This window comes from Caretta caretta, chromosome 11 (assembly GCF_965140235.1).
Source record: "Caretta caretta isolate rCarCar2 chromosome 11, rCarCar1.hap1, whole genome shotgun sequence".
NCBI classification, from domain to species: Eukaryota; Metazoa; Chordata; order Testudines; family Cheloniidae; genus Caretta; species Caretta caretta.
The window spans coordinates 26,028,742-26,049,538 of record NC_134216.1 but is presented as its reverse complement, the minus strand read 5'-3'; the positions used below and the strand labels follow the sequence as shown (position 1 = coordinate 26,049,538).

Sequence of the window (20,797 nt, the reverse complement as noted above, 5' to 3'; positions counted from 1 at the left end):
CCAGGCTAATGATTTTTCTGAAAACTAGGAGCAAAAACAACCTTTAAAGCTGAAAATTCTCATGCTTGCTCTCAGTCTAGAAGTGGTGATTTCTGTGTGGATGTGGGAGCAGAAAAAGGAGATTTTTCTTCTGTAATTAAAATCTCAATTATAACACTATTAGCGTTAAAAAAATTGGGCACACTGAACATAAATGTATGTTGTGCAAGTAGGTACTAAAACATCCCCCTTTGCCCTTTTCAAGTATCCTTCTACTGCTTTTCTAGGAGTATTTGATTTGCAGGAAACTATAATGCAGATTTCTTCCCTCCTCAAAATTCAGCCTCCTTTTCTTTACCTTTCTCTTTTTCAATGCTGCCATGACAGTCCTGGAACTTTATTTATTTCTTCAAAATGGGACCTGTTTAAAATCGTACATTCCTTTTGGAAAAGTTTAAAAAAAAATAGCACTCAGGCTGTGAGGATAATAATTGTTAGGGTACTTGCTTGAGGCAAACAAACCCCCCTGCTTTTGAAAAGGCTTCTGCAGCCCACAGGCTATTGTTTCAGCATGTCCTTGCAGGCATCTAGGTTGCTTTTGGCGTCTTAAAAAGGCTAAAACTTTTTAATAAAAGAAAATCAACTTCAAAGCAGTACATCCACTGAAGATAACAGGAAAATAGACAGACTGAAAGGAGAAGGTTATTTGTAATTGTCATCACATTCCCACATGAGGAGTTTCTTTCAGGCAATAAGGGCCATTTATGGCCCATGCTCCAATGGACCCACACCACTCCGAACCCAAGATGGTCAACGTATTTTAAGGACAGCAAAGCCATCAAAGTCAGATGGAAGGAGCATTTTGAGTTACTCCTGAACCGTGAGTCAACCGTCTCCGATGCCAATATCGAATCATATCTCAAAAACATGAAAGAGAATCTCTTGCTGATTCTCCCCACCCCGAAGTAGTAACATGAGCCATTATACAAACTAAGAACAACAAGGCAACAGGGCCAGATGGCATACCAGCTGAAGTCTACAAATTTGGAGGTGAAGTGGTAGGAAAGCTCCAAACACTTTTTCTTCATATCTGATATAATGAGAAGATTCCAGAAGACTCAAGAAATGCTAACATTGTTACAATCTTTAAGTAAGGAGATAAGTTGGAGTGTGGAAACTATCGAGGCATTGCCTTGCTATCTACAGCAGGGAAAATCCTTGCCCATATCCTCTTAAACTGATTACTTCCCCTTACTGAGGAAATATTGCCGGAATCTCAGTGTGGTTTAAGACCATCCCACGGGACAACCGACGTTGCAAGCCAAATCCAGGAAAAATCTCAGGAGCAAAAATCAGGACCTGTACTTGGCTTTCATTGATTTGACATAGGCCTTTGACTCTGTCAATCGCGAAGCTCTGTGGAAGGTGCTTGCCATATCCGGCTGCCCTCCAAACTTCATTAAGGTCCTAAGGCTTCTCCATGATCAGATGACTGCCACGGTTCTCTGTAATGGCCCTGAGATAGAACCTTTCGTAATCAAAACTGGGGTTAAGCAAAGATGCATTGTTGCCCCAACCCTGTTTTCCATTTATTTAGCAGTCATTTTGGTCCTCGTTAAAGATCACCTCCCCAGTGGAGTTGACATTCAATATAGAATGGATTGGCGGCTCTTTAATCTTCGACATAGAATCATAGAACATTAGGGTTGGAAGAGATGTCAGGAACTCATCTAGTCCAATTCCCTGCTCAAAGGAGGACCAACACCAACTAAATCATCCCAGCCAAGGCTTTGTCAAGCCAGGCCTTAAAAACATCTCCGCTCAAAGTCTAAAGTCTTCAGGGCGTCCATTACTGATCTTCAGTATGCTGATGACTGTCATCCTCACGCACACTGAGAATGACCTTCAGTCCATACTGGATTTTCTTGTACAAGCTTACCGAACCCTAGGACTCTCAATCAATACTGAGAAGACTGAAGTGTTCTATCAACCTGCTTCAGGCCTTGCACATGACCCACCACAAATCAACATTGGAGGGTCAAACTTTGGAGACAGTTGAGCACTTCCACTACCTCGGTAGCCAACTTTCTCAAAATGCAAAAAATCAACACTGAGCTCCAGCACAGGATCCAGTCCTCAAGTGCTTCCTTTGGGAAATTGCTCGGACACGTTTTCAAGCACCGTGACCTACAGCAGGACACCAAGATCCAGGTCTATAAGACAATTCTTACACTCCTCTATAGATGAGAAACCTGGGTGACCTATCGACAGCACCTCAAGAGTTTGGAGAGGCATCACCAACGATGCCTCCAGAAGATCCTTCACATCAAGTGGCAAGATTGCTGCACTAACGCCTGCATCCTCGCTGAAACCAATGTCACCAGCATTGAAGCAATGATCCTCATGCACCAACTTCGCTGGGCTGAACATTGTGTACGGATGCCAGACTCTCGCCTCCAAAACAAGTCCTCTACTCTCAGTTCACCCATGGTCAGAAGAAATGCTACAAAGACACACAAAGTGTATCTTAAGAAAAATGATGTGGACATCACAAGCTGGGAAGAGCAAGCCACCAACCAACCCCAATGGCACCATATCCTCCATCAGACAGTGGCCTGCTTCAAGGAGAAGCGCCTTAGTCTCAAAGCTGAAAGGAGAGAGAGGAGGAAGGAAAAAGAAAGAACTTTCTCCCAGCAGGCTGCTGGCCTGCCACAAAATGTCTGTACCTACTGCGGGTGGATTTGCAGTTCCAGAATTGAACTCCTGAGTCATCTCAGGGCCCATATGTAAATCCACGGTAGAGATCATCCTGGAATCAAGGGATCACCAATCATCATCATTTTTCCATTCTCCTTTAACTCACTAATTAAGTCTGACAAACAAAAGAGAGAACTCCACATACTACAACCTTATAGGACCACTAAAGATTAGAATGTACGAGTTTGACATGTATTAATTGGCCCACAAAAGCAACACAAATGTGTCCTGCTTATATACTGAACTGATTCAGTACTTTTATTAAATTAAAATATATCAAAATAAAGATAATAAATAGCATCTTTATATATTAAATACATATACCAATTTTGAAAATTCTTATTTACCCAAAAGAAACTTCTTAAGACAAAATGTTTCCCCAAAGCGTGGAGCATGCCAACTAGGAAAAGACTAGTTGAGGAGAACACTAATATCTCATTTGCTCTCCAGAGTGGTGGGTTTTATTTATTTATTTATTTTAAATTCAATCTTAGGTTGCAAGGAAAATCTTCGAAGTGTGAAGTAATCTGTAACAGAGATAGAATCATCGATCGGCCAGAATGTCTGAAACAATAGCTCTGTTGTGTGAACTGCCCATTTAAGTTGATGCTAATTCAGGTGCCCCGTTAATATTTTAAATAGCAACATACAACTATTCCACTGCTGAAAGCATTTGAGAAAGGAGGGGGAAATACATGATGAAGACCTATATCAATGTTTCCCAAAGCGGATGGCAGAGCACAAAATGTAAAAATTAAAGTGTGTAGCCCTTTCATACCATCATGCAGTGAGATGGTATTGGTTTTATTGGTTTTATTTCCTGAACCAGGGTATCACTTTCAAGAGTTTGGGAAACCCTGGTTTAAGACATTACTCATGTCAATATGTACATAGTACATCGGGCCCAGATGCTGCAAAGCCTTACGCACATGCTTAACTTCACACACTTTGAGCAGTCCCACTGATATAAATAAAATTAAGTGGTTGTACCAACTTTAGCCTTATTATCTCTATTACTGTAGTTCCTAAGATCCCTAGTCATGGATCAGGACACCAACTGTTACTGTCATACTCCACAAAAAGCCTACTTTCCAAATTCCTGATTAATAAAATAGGATAATATGGGCAGTCATTCCAACTGCTAAATAGGGACCTGATCCTTTGATGTGCTCATTACTTTCTACAAAAAGTGTTCCAATTAGATCACATTTCTATAATATCAGACAATCTACAGGTCATACTTGGAGCTAGTGTGTACACAAGGGAGATATTAAACCAATGGTGATGCATATTTTCAGCAGTCCACCTACAAACTGTACAAGGATAGTGACTGTTCAAAATTTAAGTAATGAACTATGCACTCAAGTTTAAAAAAAAAACCAAAACAAAAAAAACGCTCCTGATCCCAAAATACATCTTACAAAGCAGGCATTAAAGGAAATAAATTACAAAGCAGGCAATAAAGAGGAAAAATGCAAGGTTAATTGATATCACTAAAGGAAGTATAGTTAAGGAATTTGGGGTACTTTGTGAAATTCTGTACTTTCAAATTTTTAGGTTTAAGTCATATCTTTAATCTATTCTAACCTCAAGCTCAGGGATCCGAGTATCTTTAAGTTACTGCTTTGTACTCTTATGTTCACCTTAACTAAGTTTTTTTTTGTCTGGGTATAATTATAAAGCAAACCGACTGAAAATATTAACACTTTCATTTGCTTTCAGAACTGTATGAAGGTGGAGTAACTAGGAATAGAGAGTAGAGTCAATATGCCTCTAACAGTTACAAGGAGTTTCCCAATTGCTTCCCAACCCAACTAAGCACATAAGCACGTATTTAAGAAGGTGAACAGACCCACTGAAGTCAAATTCGACTCCAGATAAGTTCAGGGCTCCACCCATACAGAACTCAGGTGGTGGTTTAAGGCTCTGATCCTCACATAAGTCCATGATAAAACTTACATTAGACATCAGTGGTATAGAACAAGGCCTAATTACTTTTGAGTTCCAGGAATATGCATAACCTTAAGCATAGGGAACTGAGCAGGTACTATAATAAATGCAAAGTAGACTTGACTGTGTACTGAAATACTTGAGTTAAGTATCTATTCTCAGATAGAGTAGATACAGTGTAGTCATCTAGACATGAAGAGATAGATGAAATATATGGAGATCTGCTTTTTAAGTAGCTTACTGGATATCTCACATTGGGACTAGTTGTGTCATTTTCAGTAGTAATTCACTTTACATTTTATAACCACAGAATGCTTTATATCAGACACATTAACCTGTAGTTTAAATAGCTGCAGTTCAAAATTATAAAAATATTTTTAAAAGAAGTTATCTAGAACAGATTTTTCTTGAAAGTGCAAAGTTGCAATGCTGTTTTACTTATTAATCTGATTTTAAATGTTTATTTTAGCTACTATAAAGTATTTCATAGCCATATTGTTCTTATATCTTTACACAAGATTAAGATAAAGCTTAATACACAAGATAATAGGCAATATCTGAAATATAGTATACCTATGGGATATAGCAGGTTTATGTCCATCTTTCAGACCTGGTATATCCTCATGAAGGTAAGCCAAACCTCTAGCCATAGTTTCAGCAATATGACACAGCTCATTCCAAGAAACCACATTTGCCTTGAGAAAGTCAGATAATGAACCCTGTACAGCGGAGGGAAAAACAATTAAGAAGGTAAATCTCAGTATTATTTCCCCTTAAGGAGAGATTTTCTTAATGATAAAGTGTACCTAGAACACAGATACAAAGAATCATATCCATTTCATGAACCATATAGTAGAACCTCAGACCAGTCAACTACATACCTCATTTGGAACTGAAAGTATGCAATCAGGCAATAGCAGGGACCAAAACAAAAAACAAATAAAACAATCCAAAAAAACCACCCCAACACAAATACATACACTACTGTGTTAAACTACTAAAAATTAAGGGAAAGTTCTAAAAAAAATTTGACAAGGTAAGAAAACTGTTTTTGTGCTTTTTTCTTTTAAATTAAGATAGTTAAAAGCAGTATCAAAGTTGTATTAAGTCAATGTTCAGTTGAAAAAACTTTTGAAATAACCCTGTTTTGTTCAGAGTTGTGAACATTTCAGAGTTATGAACAACCTCATTCCCTAGGTGTCTGTAACTCTGAAGTTCTATTGTATAATCTGTTGGTATTTAGAAAAAAAGGTATAATTTCCAATCTAATTGGTCATCTCTTAACACAATAAATACCGACAGGATATATCTATAGTTCACACAATAACCAAACTATTTAATAAAATTAAAGAGATGTGAAAATGTCTGACCCTCATTTATTAGAAGATTAAACATTTGCACATTTGACTCTCATTTTTTTAAACTAAAAAAGACGAGATGAAGATAGACAATTTATGATAGATATTAAGAAACTACTCTGTAAAAGAACAGTCAAGGAAGAAAATGCTGGAATTTCTTTGCGTTCAAAACAGGGTGATTCGAGTTTCTGGGCACAAAGACAAGAGTTTTGTGGATCCACCCCCAAGCATCATGTTGAATCATGTATGTACTTTCTCACAAGCATTACATTGATATTCAGAGCCTTTTTTAGAGTGAGGGGGATCTAGGCAAGAGATTGTTTCTTTACCTTTTCTCATATTATGGACTACAAATAGAGTCAATTATAAACAATGAGTAAAAAAATATTTTCAGATACTACACTACTACGCTTGAATCCTCTATGCCAACATTTTGGGTTTTAAATAACACTTTTTAAAAACCAGAGAAGTGTCTGTCTCTCACTTATTGCTATGAGTAAAGCCCATACAAAAGGCAAAAATTGGATTGACTGCTCAAGGGAAAAAACGGTTACCTAACTTTCATAACTGTTGTTCTTTGAGATGTGTTACTCATGTCCATTCCATTCTAGGTGTGCGCACACTCATGAGTACGGTCATCAGAGATTTTTGCCTTAGCAGTATCCGTAGGATTGGCTATGACACTCTCTTAAGTGATGTGCTTATGCGTCAGTATGTTAGGCGCCGTCAACTCTATGCCCTCTCAGTTCCTTCTTGCCAACAACTCCAATAGAGGGGCAGGAGGGCAGATAATTGAATAGACATGAGCAATACATCTTGAAGAACAACAGTTACAAATTTTTTTTTTCTTTGAGTGCTTGCTCATGTCAATTTCATTTTGGTGACTCAAGCAGTATTCAGAGGTGAGCTCGGAGTTCATGGTTGTGTGGCCTGTAGTACTGCTCTGCCAAAGCCAGCGTCATCTCAAGCTTGCCGAGTAAGTGCATAATGAGATGTGAACGTATGGACAGATGACCAGGCAACTGCTCTTGGATTGTGCCAGGAAGGCCGCTGATCATGCTTGTGTGCTAGTAGAGTGTGCCATCAGGATTGCCGGCGGAAACACTTCTGCAAGCTCATAGCAGTAGTGGATACAGGCCGTGCTCCAGGATGAAATTTTTTCATCAGGCACTAGGCAACCTTTCATTCTGTCTGCCACTACAATGAACAGCTACACTGACTTGCGAAATGGCTTTGTCCTATCGATGTAGAAGGCCAAAGCCTTCCTGACGTCCAGGGCATGCAACCTAGGTTCACCGGGGGAAGGAGAGCAAAGCCCTGAGGTAAGTGGGGAAGTGGGATACCGGGAGGACGCACGAGCAGGAGCGCGTGAGAGGGCAGGGCTCCTGCCTCATACTGAGGAAGAGGGACGATCAGCGAGTTATCTCAAGTGCCAATACACAAATGCAAGAAGCCTGGGAAAACACGCAGGGAGAACTGGAAGTCCTGGCACAGTCAAGGAATTATGATGTGATTGGAATAACAGAGACTTGGTGGGATACTCACATGATTGGAGTACTGTCATGGATGGATATAAACTGTTCAGGAAGGACAGGCAGGGCAGAAAAGGTGGGGGAGTTGCACTGTATGTAAGGGAGCAGTATGACTGCTCAGAGCTCCGGTATGAAACTGCAGAAAAACCTGAGAGTCTCTGGATTAAGTTTAGAAGCGTGAGCAACAAGGGTGATGTCGTGGTGGGAGTCTGCTATAGACCTCTGGACCAGGGGGATGAGGTGGACAAGGCTTTCTTTCCGGCAACTCACGGAAGTTACTAGATCGCAGGCCCTGGTTCTCATGGGAGACTTCAAATCACCCTGATAACTGCTGGGAGAGCAATACGGCGGTGCACAGACAATCCAGGAAGTTTTTGGAAAGTGTAGGAGACAATTTCCTGGTGCAAGTGCTGGAGGAACCAACTAGGGGCAGAGCTCTTCTTGACCTGCTGCTCACAAACCGGGAAGAATTTGTAGAGGAAGCTGAAGTGGATGGGAACCTGGGAGGCAGTGACCATGAGATGGTCGAGTTCAGGATCCTGACACAAGGAGGAAACGAAAGCAGCAGAATACGGACCCTGGACTTCAGAAAAGCAGACTGACTCCCTCAGGGAACTGATGGGCAGGATCCCCTGGGAGAATAACATGAGGGGGAAAGGAGTCCAGGACAGCTGGCTGTATTTTAAGGAATCCTTATTGAGGTTACAAGGACAAACCATCCCAATGTGTAGAAAGAATAGTAAATATGGCAGGCGACCAGCTTGGCTTAACAGTGAAATCCTTGCTGATCTTGAACACAAAAAAGAAGCTTACAAGAAGTGGAAGATTGGACAGATGACCAGGGAAGAGTATAAAAATATTGCTTGGGGATGTAGGAGTGAAATTAGGAAGGCCAAAGCGCACCTGGAGTTGCAGCTAGCAAGAGATGTGCTAGCAAGAGATGTTAAGAGTAACAAGAAGGGTTTCTTCAGGTGTGTTAGCATCAAGAAGAAAGTCAAGGAAAGTGTGGGCCCCTTACTGAATGAGGGAGGCAACCTAGTGACGGAGGATGTGGAAAAAGCACTTAGGACGGAAAAATCTCATGCACTACTACAGACTAGGGACCGAATGACTCGGCAGCAGTTCTGCAGAAAAGGACCTAGGGGTTTCAGTAGACGAGAAGCTGGATATGAGTCAAGAGTGTGCCCTTGTTGCCAAGAAGGCCAATGGCATTTTGGGATGTATATGTAGGGGCATTGCCAGCAGATCGAGGGACGTGATCGTTCCCCTCTATTTGACATTGGTGAGGCCTCATCTGGAGTACTGTGTCCAATTTTGGGCCCCACACTACAAGAAGGATGTGGAAAAATTGGAAAGAGTCCAGCGGAGGGCAACAAAAATGATTAGGGGACTGGAACACAAGACATATGAGGAGAGGCTGAGGGAACTGGGATTGTTTAGTCTGCGGAAGAAAAGGATGAGGGGGGGATTTGATAACTGCTTTCAACTACCCGAAAGGGGGTTCCAAAGAGGATGGATCTAGACTGTTCAGTGGTAGCAGATGACAGAACGAGGAGTAATGGAGGGTGGTGAAACACTGGAATGCATTACCTAGGAAGGAGATTCCACTACCTCCCGTAGATATTTTTAAGGTCAGGCTTGACAAAGCCCTGGCTGGGATGGTTTAGTTGGGGATTGGTCCTGCTTTGAGCAGGGGGTTGGACTAGATGACCTCCTGAGGTCCCTTCCAATCCTGATATTCTATGATTCTATGATTCAACCTGCGTTCCTCTTATGATTTATGAGGCTTCGGGAAGAAGATAGGTAAGTATATGTCATGGTCGGTATGAAACTGGGAAGCTACCGTGGGCGGGAAAGCTGGGTGCAGGCACAGCTGAACCTTAACCTTGTAGAATACTTTATAGGGCAGTTCTGAAGTCAATGACCTGATCTCAGACACCCTGAGGGCAGATGTTTTGGCAACCAGGAATGAAACGTTCCAGGAGAGGAGAGCAGGAAGCCAGAAGCTCGAAGGGAGGCCCCATGAGCTGCAATAGCATGAGATTCAAGTCCCAGGGAGGGACAGAATCCTGGACGTGAGGGTAGAGACGCTCCAGACCTTTCAAAAACAGGGCTGTCATGTCTGAGCGAAGACCGACCTGCCTTGGAACGGAGGGTAGAAGGCCAAAAGAGCAGCCAGGCAGACCCTGATCGATGACAGGGACAATCCTTAGAGTCTGAGGTGCAGAAGATAATCCAGGATCGCCTGCAGCAAGGCCCGCTCAGCCCGGATACATCGTTGTGAGGTCCAGCACCATGAACCTTTTCCACTTGGGCAGGTAAGCTGCTCTGGTAGAGGGTTTTCTGCTATCCAAAAAGACCTGTTGAACCCAGGCCGAGCATTCCAGTTCTTCCACATTCAGCCATACAGTAGCCATGCTGTCAAGTGCAACGCTGCCAGGTTTGGGTGAAGAAGACTGCCGTGGTTCTGGGACAGCAGGTCTGGCCAGAGAGGTAGCTGCAGTGGGGAGGCTGCAAAGAGATCCAGCAGCATGCTGAACCAGTGCTGTTCAGGCCATGCAAGAGCTATTATGATAATCTTTGCCCAGTCCTGTTTGATCCACAGAGTCCGCGTGAAGATCAATGGCACTGGTGGGAAGGCATACATCAGACCTGACCATGGGAGCAGAAAGGCGTCTGACAGGGAACCTCTGTCCATCCCCGAGATCAAACAGAACACACTGCATTTCCTGTTCTGATGGGACTTTAACTGGTGTGTCCCTGTTTGTCCTTTTCATTGGTCGCAGAGATGACCAGCAAGCATGGAGGCGGGTGGCTATACAAGTACTCAAACCCCTTGGCTGGGATGAAGTATTTTCTCTCAGCCCTCTTGGAGGTGGGAGGGATGGATGATGGGGTTTGCCAGAGAGCTTTGGCTATTTTTAAGACTCCATCATCCACTGGTAGTGTAACATCAGCACGGGTAGAAGCCCAGAGCACACTGAACACAGGCCATCTCCTTTATCTCCAGGCCCAAGTTCTTGGCCACCCGTCGAAGCAGGAACTGGTGCTCTTTAAAGTCCTCTGGCAGGCTAGCACTCAAGGCCCCTGTCACAGCCTTGTCCAGGGATGATGATGATGATGACTGAACCACCGGGAGAGTCCCTAGGGCATCATGCTCTGTGGGGGAAAGGGGTTTTGGGGTGGGCACTCACTCCTCTACCCTGACCTTTGAGTGCACTTGATGCACTTTGTGCATCGAGCCTGGTACCACCGGTGACGTCAGCTGTTGGCTGAGGCTTCAGAGGGGGCACTGGCATCACAGGCATGCCCCATGTACTCCAGTAGAGCCACTGTCCTGGCCAATGGCCGTGTTGCAAAGCTGACAACACAGGTCAGCCTAAGGTGCCTTGGGTGCCTAAGCATGCTGGTGATGCCTCAGCAAGGGACTGAATTCTCTCTCCATGCCGGAGGAATCCTCTTCCTGTGACCACGGTGGGGCTGTCTATGCCTACATCTGGTGACTAACCATTGCCGTTAGAGACCAGCATTTTGAATAGGAGGACCTGTACCAGGGGTGGTGGGACCAGTACCAGGACTGAGAACATTCCCACGGTGCAGGGAATGGGGATCTGTGCCAAGACGACAACTGGCAGGATGGCAAATGGTGCCAGCGATACAGTGACCAGCACCTCCCTCAAGGCGATCCACTTAAAGAGGGCGGAGACCATGATCACAGTTCCAGTGGTCTAGAGCGACCTGCAGAGGACCTGGGTTGTGAAGCCGGGGAGATCTGCAGCATGGAGACAGAGAGCATTGTCTCAGCTCTGGGGATAGGCAGCGCTCACTTGCCCTCTGGGAGGGTCTAGATGGCTGGCTTACCCTCATAGTGAGCCTTTGCCGCTTCCGGTGACCCACACGGCGCCGGTAGAGGCCTCTGCTCTGGAAGAGCCTGGGAAGGCATCAGCCCCACCACAAGCCTGGGTTCCCTACCGCTCCCAGGAGTGTGGCCCTCAATGGGGTGGCAGGTCCACGTAGCTCCAGTGTGAGCTGGCGGCCTAAACTGGGTCCTTTGCCAGATACCCCATGGCCTTTCTTGGACTTCTTTTTGGGCACCGGCAACAGAGAGTGGTGCCAGGCAGAGCCTGGTGCCAAGGGTGCCCTACACACCAAGACCAAAGTACTAAGGGTAGAGTCTAGCCGGGAAAGCTCGGAAGCTGGACAGAGAGCAGATTCCATGAAGAGGGCCCTCAAATGGATGTTGTGCTCTTCCTGGGTCAAAAGTTTTGTCCCTCATATGCGATACCTCCAAGCACTTCAGGCAGCTGCTATGGGGGTCACTAACAGGCATAGGTCTGTTACAGACAGAGCAGGGCTTAAAACTCAGAGGCTGGGGAATGCGCACCTCACTGGGACTCTAACTTCTAACTACACTACTTAACAACTACTCAGACACTAGCTACAGTAACTCCTCACTTAACGTCGTCTCAGTTAACGTTGTTTTGTTGCTGATCAACTAGAAAACATGCTTGTTTAAAGTTGGGCAATGCTCCCTTATAACGTTGTTTGGCAGTCGCCCACTTTGTCCACTGCTTGCAGAAAGAGCAGCCTGTTGGAGCTAGCAGGTGGGGGCTTGGAACCAGGATGGACTGGCAGCCCGCCTAAGTTCCCTGTGCGGCAGCTGCCCAGCAGACTATCAACTGCTGGGCAGTTCAGCTGTCCCTCCCCCCACTGACATGTGCTGCTCCTGCCCTCTGCCTTGGAGCTGCTCCCGGGAGCCTCCTGCTTGCTGTGTGGTGGGAGGAGAGGAGGAGAGGTACTAATGTCAGGGTGTTCCCCTCCTCCCACCCCCCGCTCCTTTACCCCATCTTCACAGAGCAGGGGTGGGGGGATGATGACACAACAGAGCTCAGGAAGGAAGGAGCTTGCTGACAGCAGCTGCTGTCTCAATTTGCTGATCTACTTAGAAAGGCAGTGTACTTAAGAGTGGGGTCAGCATACTTAAAGGGGCAATGCGTCCCGTCCCCGTCCCCCCCACATACAGAGCGTGTCAGTCTCTCTGCCATGCTGTCTCCCCTCCCTCCATTTTGTGCTGCCTTGTAGAATGTGAAGCTACATTAACAACAGTGCATTAACCCTTGAGGGCTCAGTTGAGTGCTAGTTTATCATTTAGCAGTAAGGCATTCCCTCGGAAATATCCCACCATCTGACTCCACCAGCAAAAAAAATTTCCCTGGAACCTAACCCTCCCCCCTCCATTTACATTAATTCTTATGGGGAAATTGGATTTGCTTAACATTGTTTTGCTTAAAGTAGCATTTTTCAGGAACATAACTACAACGTAAAGCAAGGAGTTACTGAACTATAAACAAACAATTTACAAGACCCTAAGGCTCGAAATAAGTAACGATGAAACCACTAGCTGTTGTGAGGCAAGGAAAAGGCATTCTGACTAACCATCATGGGACTGAGAGGGCATAGGGCCAGCGGCGCTTAATATACCGACGCATGAGCACGGCACTCAAGAGGGTGCCACAGCCAACCCTATGGATACCGCTATGGAAAAAATCTCTGACGTCCATGCATATGGGCGCGTGCACACCTAGAATGGAACAGACATGAGCAATCACTCGAAGAAGAACTTAATTGCTAACAAACCAAATGCTGACAAATGTACAAAAACTGGGGGAAAAAACAGATTTCTTTCTCCTGTTCTTCAATGAGAGTAATCTTGGTTATTAAGAGATAACAATAGTTAAAAAAATTTCAGACAAGCAATTAAATAGATCATATCCTTCTAGAAAGGGAAATGTTTATCTGTTGGTTTAGTTTGATATAACATGCATAAATAAATTTAACAGACAGGTATCAAAAATGTGAGGTAGCTGTCTTGTTTAAAGCTTTACAGTAACCAAAGCAAAAATTAGAATCAAAAGCTACATTTAACCTGATGGATGTATTTATGAGGATTGAGGTGTGATATCTCTCAAACTAGAAATACTGACTATGACAGCATAAATCAATTTTCACATTTACATTATGTAGAATTTTTATATATTGAATAATTATTTTCACAAGACTGATACAGGAAATAACCTTCCTAAATTTACATAGTTCATAGCAAAACACTCGATTTTCCCTTAGCTGTTTATGCTATTACACAACTGCTTTAATTTTACAAGTCCCAATGTTAAAAATGTCTGAAAATATTTTTATTCTAGTACAAGAAATTTAAGTTACATCACAAAAGCTAGATGGGGCAGTAGTAATAATAATGCTCTTATTTTGTTATACATACACTTTGATATTTCTTATTGTAGGGAGCTTTCCATACTGAAAACCATTAAAATTTGTGATAAAAATTTCATGTATGACACTCAATTCAATTGATAGACATTAGTTAAAAAAAACTTTTGAAGACCTACTTCATTAGAAAGGCCCACAATCAGAGTGAAACACTGAGAAAATTATATTTTTGTGTTATTTTAGTAAACATCTTCCTCTGGCAAGGATCAATGCCAGTGACTTTTCCAGCTTCTCTACTAGGACAAAACCTGTTTTGGTTTGATTTTTTGGACAGGGAAGAGGGTGAGAGGAGAATAATGATCTCTGACGTAACAAAAACAGGGGAGGACTTGGTGGGTAAGTGAAACTACTTTCAATTCTTTTTTAAAATTGGCTGGAATTCCAAATTACAATTACACAGCCTTCCTTTCTTTAAGCTTGTTCATAGGCTACAGGATTTTAATAAAATTACAATGAAACTAAATAGATAAAAACAACAACATTATTCGTTGTTAAAACTGACCATACCTTTTCATGAAATGCTGTAATTAACCATAGATCTACATCAATGCTGGTGCCTCGTTTCTCTGCACCAATGAATTGTAAGATATTTTCATGCTTCATTCCAGGCAAGCTGTAAATTTCATACTCATTTTGCCATGACTGTTTGTCCTTAATCAAGCACAGATATTAAGTTAGTACACTTATTATATTCTGATGGGAAAAAAAAAACCCTCTCTTCTACAAGTCACAAGTTAGCTGCTGTAATTCATTGTGAAAAGTTAACTGACCTTCTATAACAGATTAAAATCTGTTCTGACCTGGTATAAATTTGAATCAATGGAAAGAAAGGCACATTCCAAAATATTAATATTGACGGACTGGATTGATTATTTAAAAAATGCATACAAGTACAGGATAAATCTTAATGTACCTATATAAGTTACAAGGAAACTGTATTTGGTAGTTTCCCATGGAAATCTGTTTATTGCAACAGTACTATGCAGGTTGGCACCAACGTGAATCTCCATAGATACCACACATTGGAATAGCAGAGAAGCTAGAGGTCAGGTCTGGGGCACTGTGAGCTGAGTGAAGTGTTTGCATATTGCCCACCAGATATAATGTTTGGCTCTTGATAATGCTAGCAATATTAACTACACTGATGCTGAAGATCATTGCTCAAAAATTATGCTCAATACAAGTTTTAATAAGATTATTATATAATTTTAAAGAGTGGGAACAGCTTTTTCTTCATTAAATTGAATCCAGGTGTAATGGATTTTATTTTGGGGTGAGAAATTCCTACTAGAGAAAGATTATATCTATAGATGTGTTTATCAGCAAGTCAATATGGATCTACCCATTAGAAAATATAAGTACAGTGTAACTGGTAAAGTGTATTTTTAAGTACTGTAACACTCAGATTAACAAAAAGAAAAGGAGTACTTGTGGCACCTTGGAGACTAAAAAATTTATTTGAGCATAAGCTTTCGTGAGCTACAGCTTTATAATACTTCATAATACTCCCAGTGAGACTGCACTTCTAACAATTTAACAACAGCTCAACATTTCCAGTACTGCAGTATACTTCACTTAATGGAGACATGCCTAACTGGAACAGCCACTTTACTGGGATCTCTTTCAGGATACCTATTTCTTCTAACAATTGCCATTCATTATGACCACCACAAAATTTAGACAGAATTAGCAAAAAATCTCCTTAGTCGGGACACATTTTTTCAGTACCTAACAGCAAAATACTACTTACACCAGTAGGAGGATGGACAGCAGGTACAATGGGACTAGTAAAGTGCTTAAAATTACTCAGATGCTTAAGAGTTTGCAGGACCAGAACCTCTCTTTTGAATTTCTTAACTTTTAACTCCATTTCCCCAATGTTGAATTAGAGCACATATTTTGCATTTAATTGTAACTTATTTTTAGTTCAATTAAAAGATATGCCATCATCTACCTTGTTCACTTTTGAGCTGCAAACATTTCCTTTATTTGAGAACTTAATTTTTTACAGTTACTGACGTTTGGGGAGATGACAACTTCCTATTGTATACAGAAAAGTCTGCTTTGTATATTGAGATTTTAAATTGCCGTAGGACAATAAGAACGTTTACATACCTGAATTGGGAATATTTTGACAGCAACATACTCATTTAGCAACTGAGCTTTCCATACACAACCAAATCTTCCCCTAGCTTTGATCTCTAACAACTGCAGAGGCTTCAGACCCATCAAGGGTGAAGGTGGTGGTGGGCCAGGGTCCTGAAAACAGATACAAGTGTATAATTGAAATCTAGCTATTCTGTGTGAGATCTAGGATGACAGTACTAGGAACATAAAGACAATTATATTGAAAAACATTTGGTGTCAAATTCTGCCGAAAACAAAACAATCTTTAACCCTTCTTTACAGGAAGGAAACAGGACTCCATCAGACACACTGAGAAATAAGACACAAATAGAAACCTAACATATTTCTAATATTTAGTCTTCTGAGATATGAAGGCAGAAAGGCACTAAAGAGAATGAAAATCAAGCTTTAATTATGATAGAATTTCAAGTATTTTTACAATAGCAGAGCAGAGAACATTGTGTGTGTGTATGTGTAAAATGCAAACTAAACCAAATGTATTTCTGTCACTAACTAGAAGATGACTGAAGATTCAACTTGCCCACTCACTTCGTTGTACTCTACATAGCCATAAAGAAGACCTAGGTTCAACTACCATTCCATCTCTCTTTCTCATGAAGTTAGCAAACAGTGTTGCAGAATGTTTAACGTTTAGAGAAGAGGCAGTGTCTCATGTCACACTCAACAGTATTTTCTCCAACTGAAGGAGTAGTGCTGGTGAGCTCCAAAGGGAAACCAAACCAATCCTTTTCAAATACAAAAGAAGTTGAGAGGACTACAGGAAGGCAATGGGACAAGTGTCTGAGGGTGTCTATGCAACCAGCTGATTACTCTGGGTAGCTTCCCTTTCTGGGAAATATTATTACAGTCACTGTAAATAATAAAAGCCCTTACATATTTTATTATATACATATATATTCATTCTGCATGCACCTTCCTCTATTGAAATGGCACATTTTCAATATTTTTGGTAATGGCAAGCACTTTGGGCGTTTTTATTTTTCTTCCCAATATACTGTGTTTATGTAAGCCATTACTTTACTCTGAAGAAAATGTCAGGCCTACTTGTGTGTCTGCACAAGCATATCAGAATTTTCCACTCACTGATCTAACAGAAAATTTAACTCTTCAGGCAGAGGCCAATTTTCTGGAGTCAAATGTTGAGAGTTATTCTTGACTGTACACATACACCATTCACTTGTAAAGTTTGTGTCTGATACTACAGATCATTAATTCTAGTCCCCCTCTACTGATCATAAAGATAAGATTCAGACTGATGTAGAAAAGGAGTTTTAGTCTATTTTTAAATCTTTTTAATGCACACATTTTGACTTCCCTAATGGACATTACTGCACTGTTTATGGGGGAGGGGGAAAAGCAAGATAGGAAAGTGATTTGCTACTTTTACATAACAAGTGGTCTCCCTCACCTCCATATTTGGACACTACAATGAAGGGTGGTATAGAATACCCTTAGACAAGTGTTACAACTACAATTGTTCAGAAAATATGAGTCTTTAAATCTGCTTCACTATTGTGAGAACAAACAAAATACAAATGTTTTTGCCCCCATTTTAATTAGAAGAAAATTATAGATGAACAGATTTCAGTTAGCTAAAGTTGTTGTTCACATAATGCCAATTTAATACTTCACCAGGTCCTAGTTTAAACGTGCTAAAAGAATAACATTTCTTCCCAGTAAGTAACTAACACCAGATGATTACTAAGGAAAATGATACTTTTCAAGGAATGAATGTAATTAATGAATGTCAATTAATTGCAGTTAACGCAAGCGATTAACACAAAACAAATTAACTAGATTAAAACAATATTCGCAATTAATCACAGTTTGAATCACACTTTTAAACAAAGAGAATACCAATTTAAATTTATTATAAACATTTTTGGATGTTTTTCTACATTTTCAAATATATCCATTTCAATTACAGAGATACAAACTGTACATGCTCACTTTAAATTTTTGATTATCTTTTTTACAGTGCAAATATCTGTGAACAAAAGAAATAGTATTTTTCAACAGACCTCATACAAGTACTGTCGAATCTCTATCGTCAAACTGCAACTTACAAATATTTTTTTTAACATAACTGCACTCAAAAACAATATAAAACTTTAGAGTCTTCAAGTCCACTCAGTCCTAATTCTAGTTCAGCTAATCGCTAAGACAAACACATCTGTTTACATTTGCAGGAGATAACGCTGCCTAGTACTTGTCTGAGGTGAATTGAAAAATACTATTTCTTTTATCTCTTTTACAGTGCAGATATTTGTAATAAAAATATAAAGTGAGAACTGTACACTTGGTATTCTATGTTGTAACTGAAATCAATATATTGAAAATGTAGAAAGACATCCAAAAAGATTTATAATAAATTTAAATTGGTATTATTGTTTAACAGTGCGATTAAAAGTGCAATTAATTGTGAGTATTTTTTTAATTTTGCGATTAATCACAATTTCTTTTAATCATTTGAGCGCCCTAATAAAGATTAAGGGTAAAATTTTCACACACCCCTATTTTCACACATTTTCAAAACCACTTAAATCATGTAAACGTTACCCTTCATGTAAGAATCTGAACCTTTGAAGAAACATGGGAGTGAATGATGCTTAAAAACAAAACTAAGTTAAAATACTTTAAAAATGCTTATTAGAAAAATAAAGCTGTTAAAATACAAAACCAGAGCACCAAGATTAAGCATTATAATTTTGTGTGAGACATTCAAAATGAAATAATTATGTCTCACTGATAAATTCACTAACACAATGAAGTATAATTTCACTCCTATAATAGCTTTCATACAATTTCAAATTCCTTTACAAAACACCTTTGAAGAAGTTATCCCAATTTTGCTGATGTAGAAATTAAGGCAGAGGGGTTAAGGCTATTTTGTTCCAAAATGGATGCCTGAAATTATTTGTAAATCCAAATCTTTGTACCAATTTAGTAGGCTTATCACAAGTGTTCAGAGCACCCAGTAGTTCCCATGGATGCCTAAATATGGATTTACACATTTAACTTTAGGCACTCATTTTTGAAGTCTTGGCCCTAATGAGTTGCCCAAATTAAAGAAGCAGCTCTGTGACAAAGTGAGCAATAGCACACAGATCTAGCTTTCTTCATTTAGACATTAGAACAACATTCCTCTCCCAAATCTAGAATATTTAACTTTCCGAATTCACTCTGTACCATATAGCAAGTGAATGTTCAAAACTTCTCATTTACTAATAGTGATTAAAAAAATTCCACTGCAGTACTTGACTTCCTAACCACTAAATACTACATACTTCTTAAAAACTTCAGAAAGTACACAGACAGGAGAATGTATTCTCCACACTGTTGGTGATATTTATATTATCACAGTATACAGAGAATATTTCTTCCACAACAAAAACTAAAACTTCTAATTAAATGTTTTCTTGTTTTCACAGTGGAACACACAGAATTCTTCTATAAGGCAGAAACTGGACTTACTGTGCCATGAAATTCTGTAATTAAAAAAAAAAATTCTGAAAAAAAAAATTCTGTTTCCTACACAACAAAATTCTGAAAAAAAAAGGTAGTTTTCTATTAAAATGTTTTGTTTTGACTTGACAAAACTGAAAAGTTTTACTTCAATTTAGAATTTTATTTGGGTATTAAAAAAAAATAAAATTTGAAAAATAATTTTCAACAAAAAAAATCCAAACATTCCTTTCTGAAAAGTTCAAAATGGAACACTGTTTCATTTTTCCTGAAGCAAAATTTCATCAAAATCTACATATTTCCATGAAGTGTTTCACTTTTTGAAAAAAATCAATTTCTTCCAAATAGACAAATGTTCCACTGGAAGAGTCCCAACTAATTCTAGTTTATGCAAACCATTTAGGTGCCACAGGCATAATTATTTCTAAATAATCTTTTCAAAAGATCTTTGTAGCCTTAAGGTCTCTCAATTTTCTGAAAAGCCTAACTGACTGGCTAACCTAGTCAGAAGAAGACCAATGTTGATGAACTGACTAGGAGGCAGAAAGCTCATAAATTTAAGTTCCACTTTTCCCGTAAGTCGTAAAGCTAATTTGCGTTAAATGCTGCACCAGACTATGGTTGCGAACCTAGGGAGCAGCAACACCAGAGAAGCAAACAAACAGAGGCTTGGTGGGACAACATTCCTGGTTGGAGTACCAGTACTGAAGGATATAGCTTGTTCTGGAAGTATAGGTATGGGAAAAAAGGAGGATGCATTGTGCTGTACGTCAAGAATGTTTACACTTGTGACAAGGTCCAAGAGGAATTGAGCAGCAGACCTACTGAGAGTCACTGGGTGAGAATAAAAAGGAAAAAGAATAGTAGTGATCTTATGGTGGGGGTCTATTACAGACCACCAAATCAAGAAGAGGAAGTAGATGAGGCATTCTACAACCAGGTAACAAGATTAGCTAACACACATGAGCTAGTATTAATGGGGGATTTTAACTTCCCTGATATCTGCTGGAAGACTATTACAGCAAAACACAGTATGTCCTGCAAGTTCTTAGCATGTATAGGGGACAATTCTCTGAATCAGAAGAAACAAGTACAGGGTCATCCATTTTGGATCTGACCAACAGGAATGACTTATTTGCAAAAATGAAGGTGGTCATAACTTTAAGAACAGTAGGACAATGGAACAGACCGTCTAGGGAGGTAGCAGATGCTCCTTCACTGGAGGTTTTCAAAAGGCGGCTGGATAGCCATCTGTCTTGGATGGCTTAAACACAACAAATCCTGCATCTTGGCAAAGGTACAATAAAGATTAGTAAATATCTG

At 40.5% G+C, this 20,797-nt stretch overlaps 1 protein-coding gene across 2 annotated transcripts in view; it reads right to left on the bottom strand.

The window, feature by feature from the left end:
• ACVR2A (activin A receptor type 2A) overlaps positions 1-20,797 on the bottom strand; it is a 117,429-nt gene that overhangs the window by 16,034 nt on the left and 80,598 nt on the right. For both annotated transcript variants that reach the window (XM_048870251.2, XM_048870252.2), the window contains 3 exons: positions 15,977-16,120; positions 14,369-14,512; positions 5,260-5,405 (listed from right to left, as the gene is read on the bottom strand). In XM_048870251.2, coding sequence (XP_048726208.1) covers positions 5,260-5,405; positions 14,369-14,512; positions 15,977-16,120 — 434 coding nt within the window. The remainder of the gene's footprint in view (positions 1-5,259; positions 5,406-14,368; positions 14,513-15,976; positions 16,121-20,797) is intronic.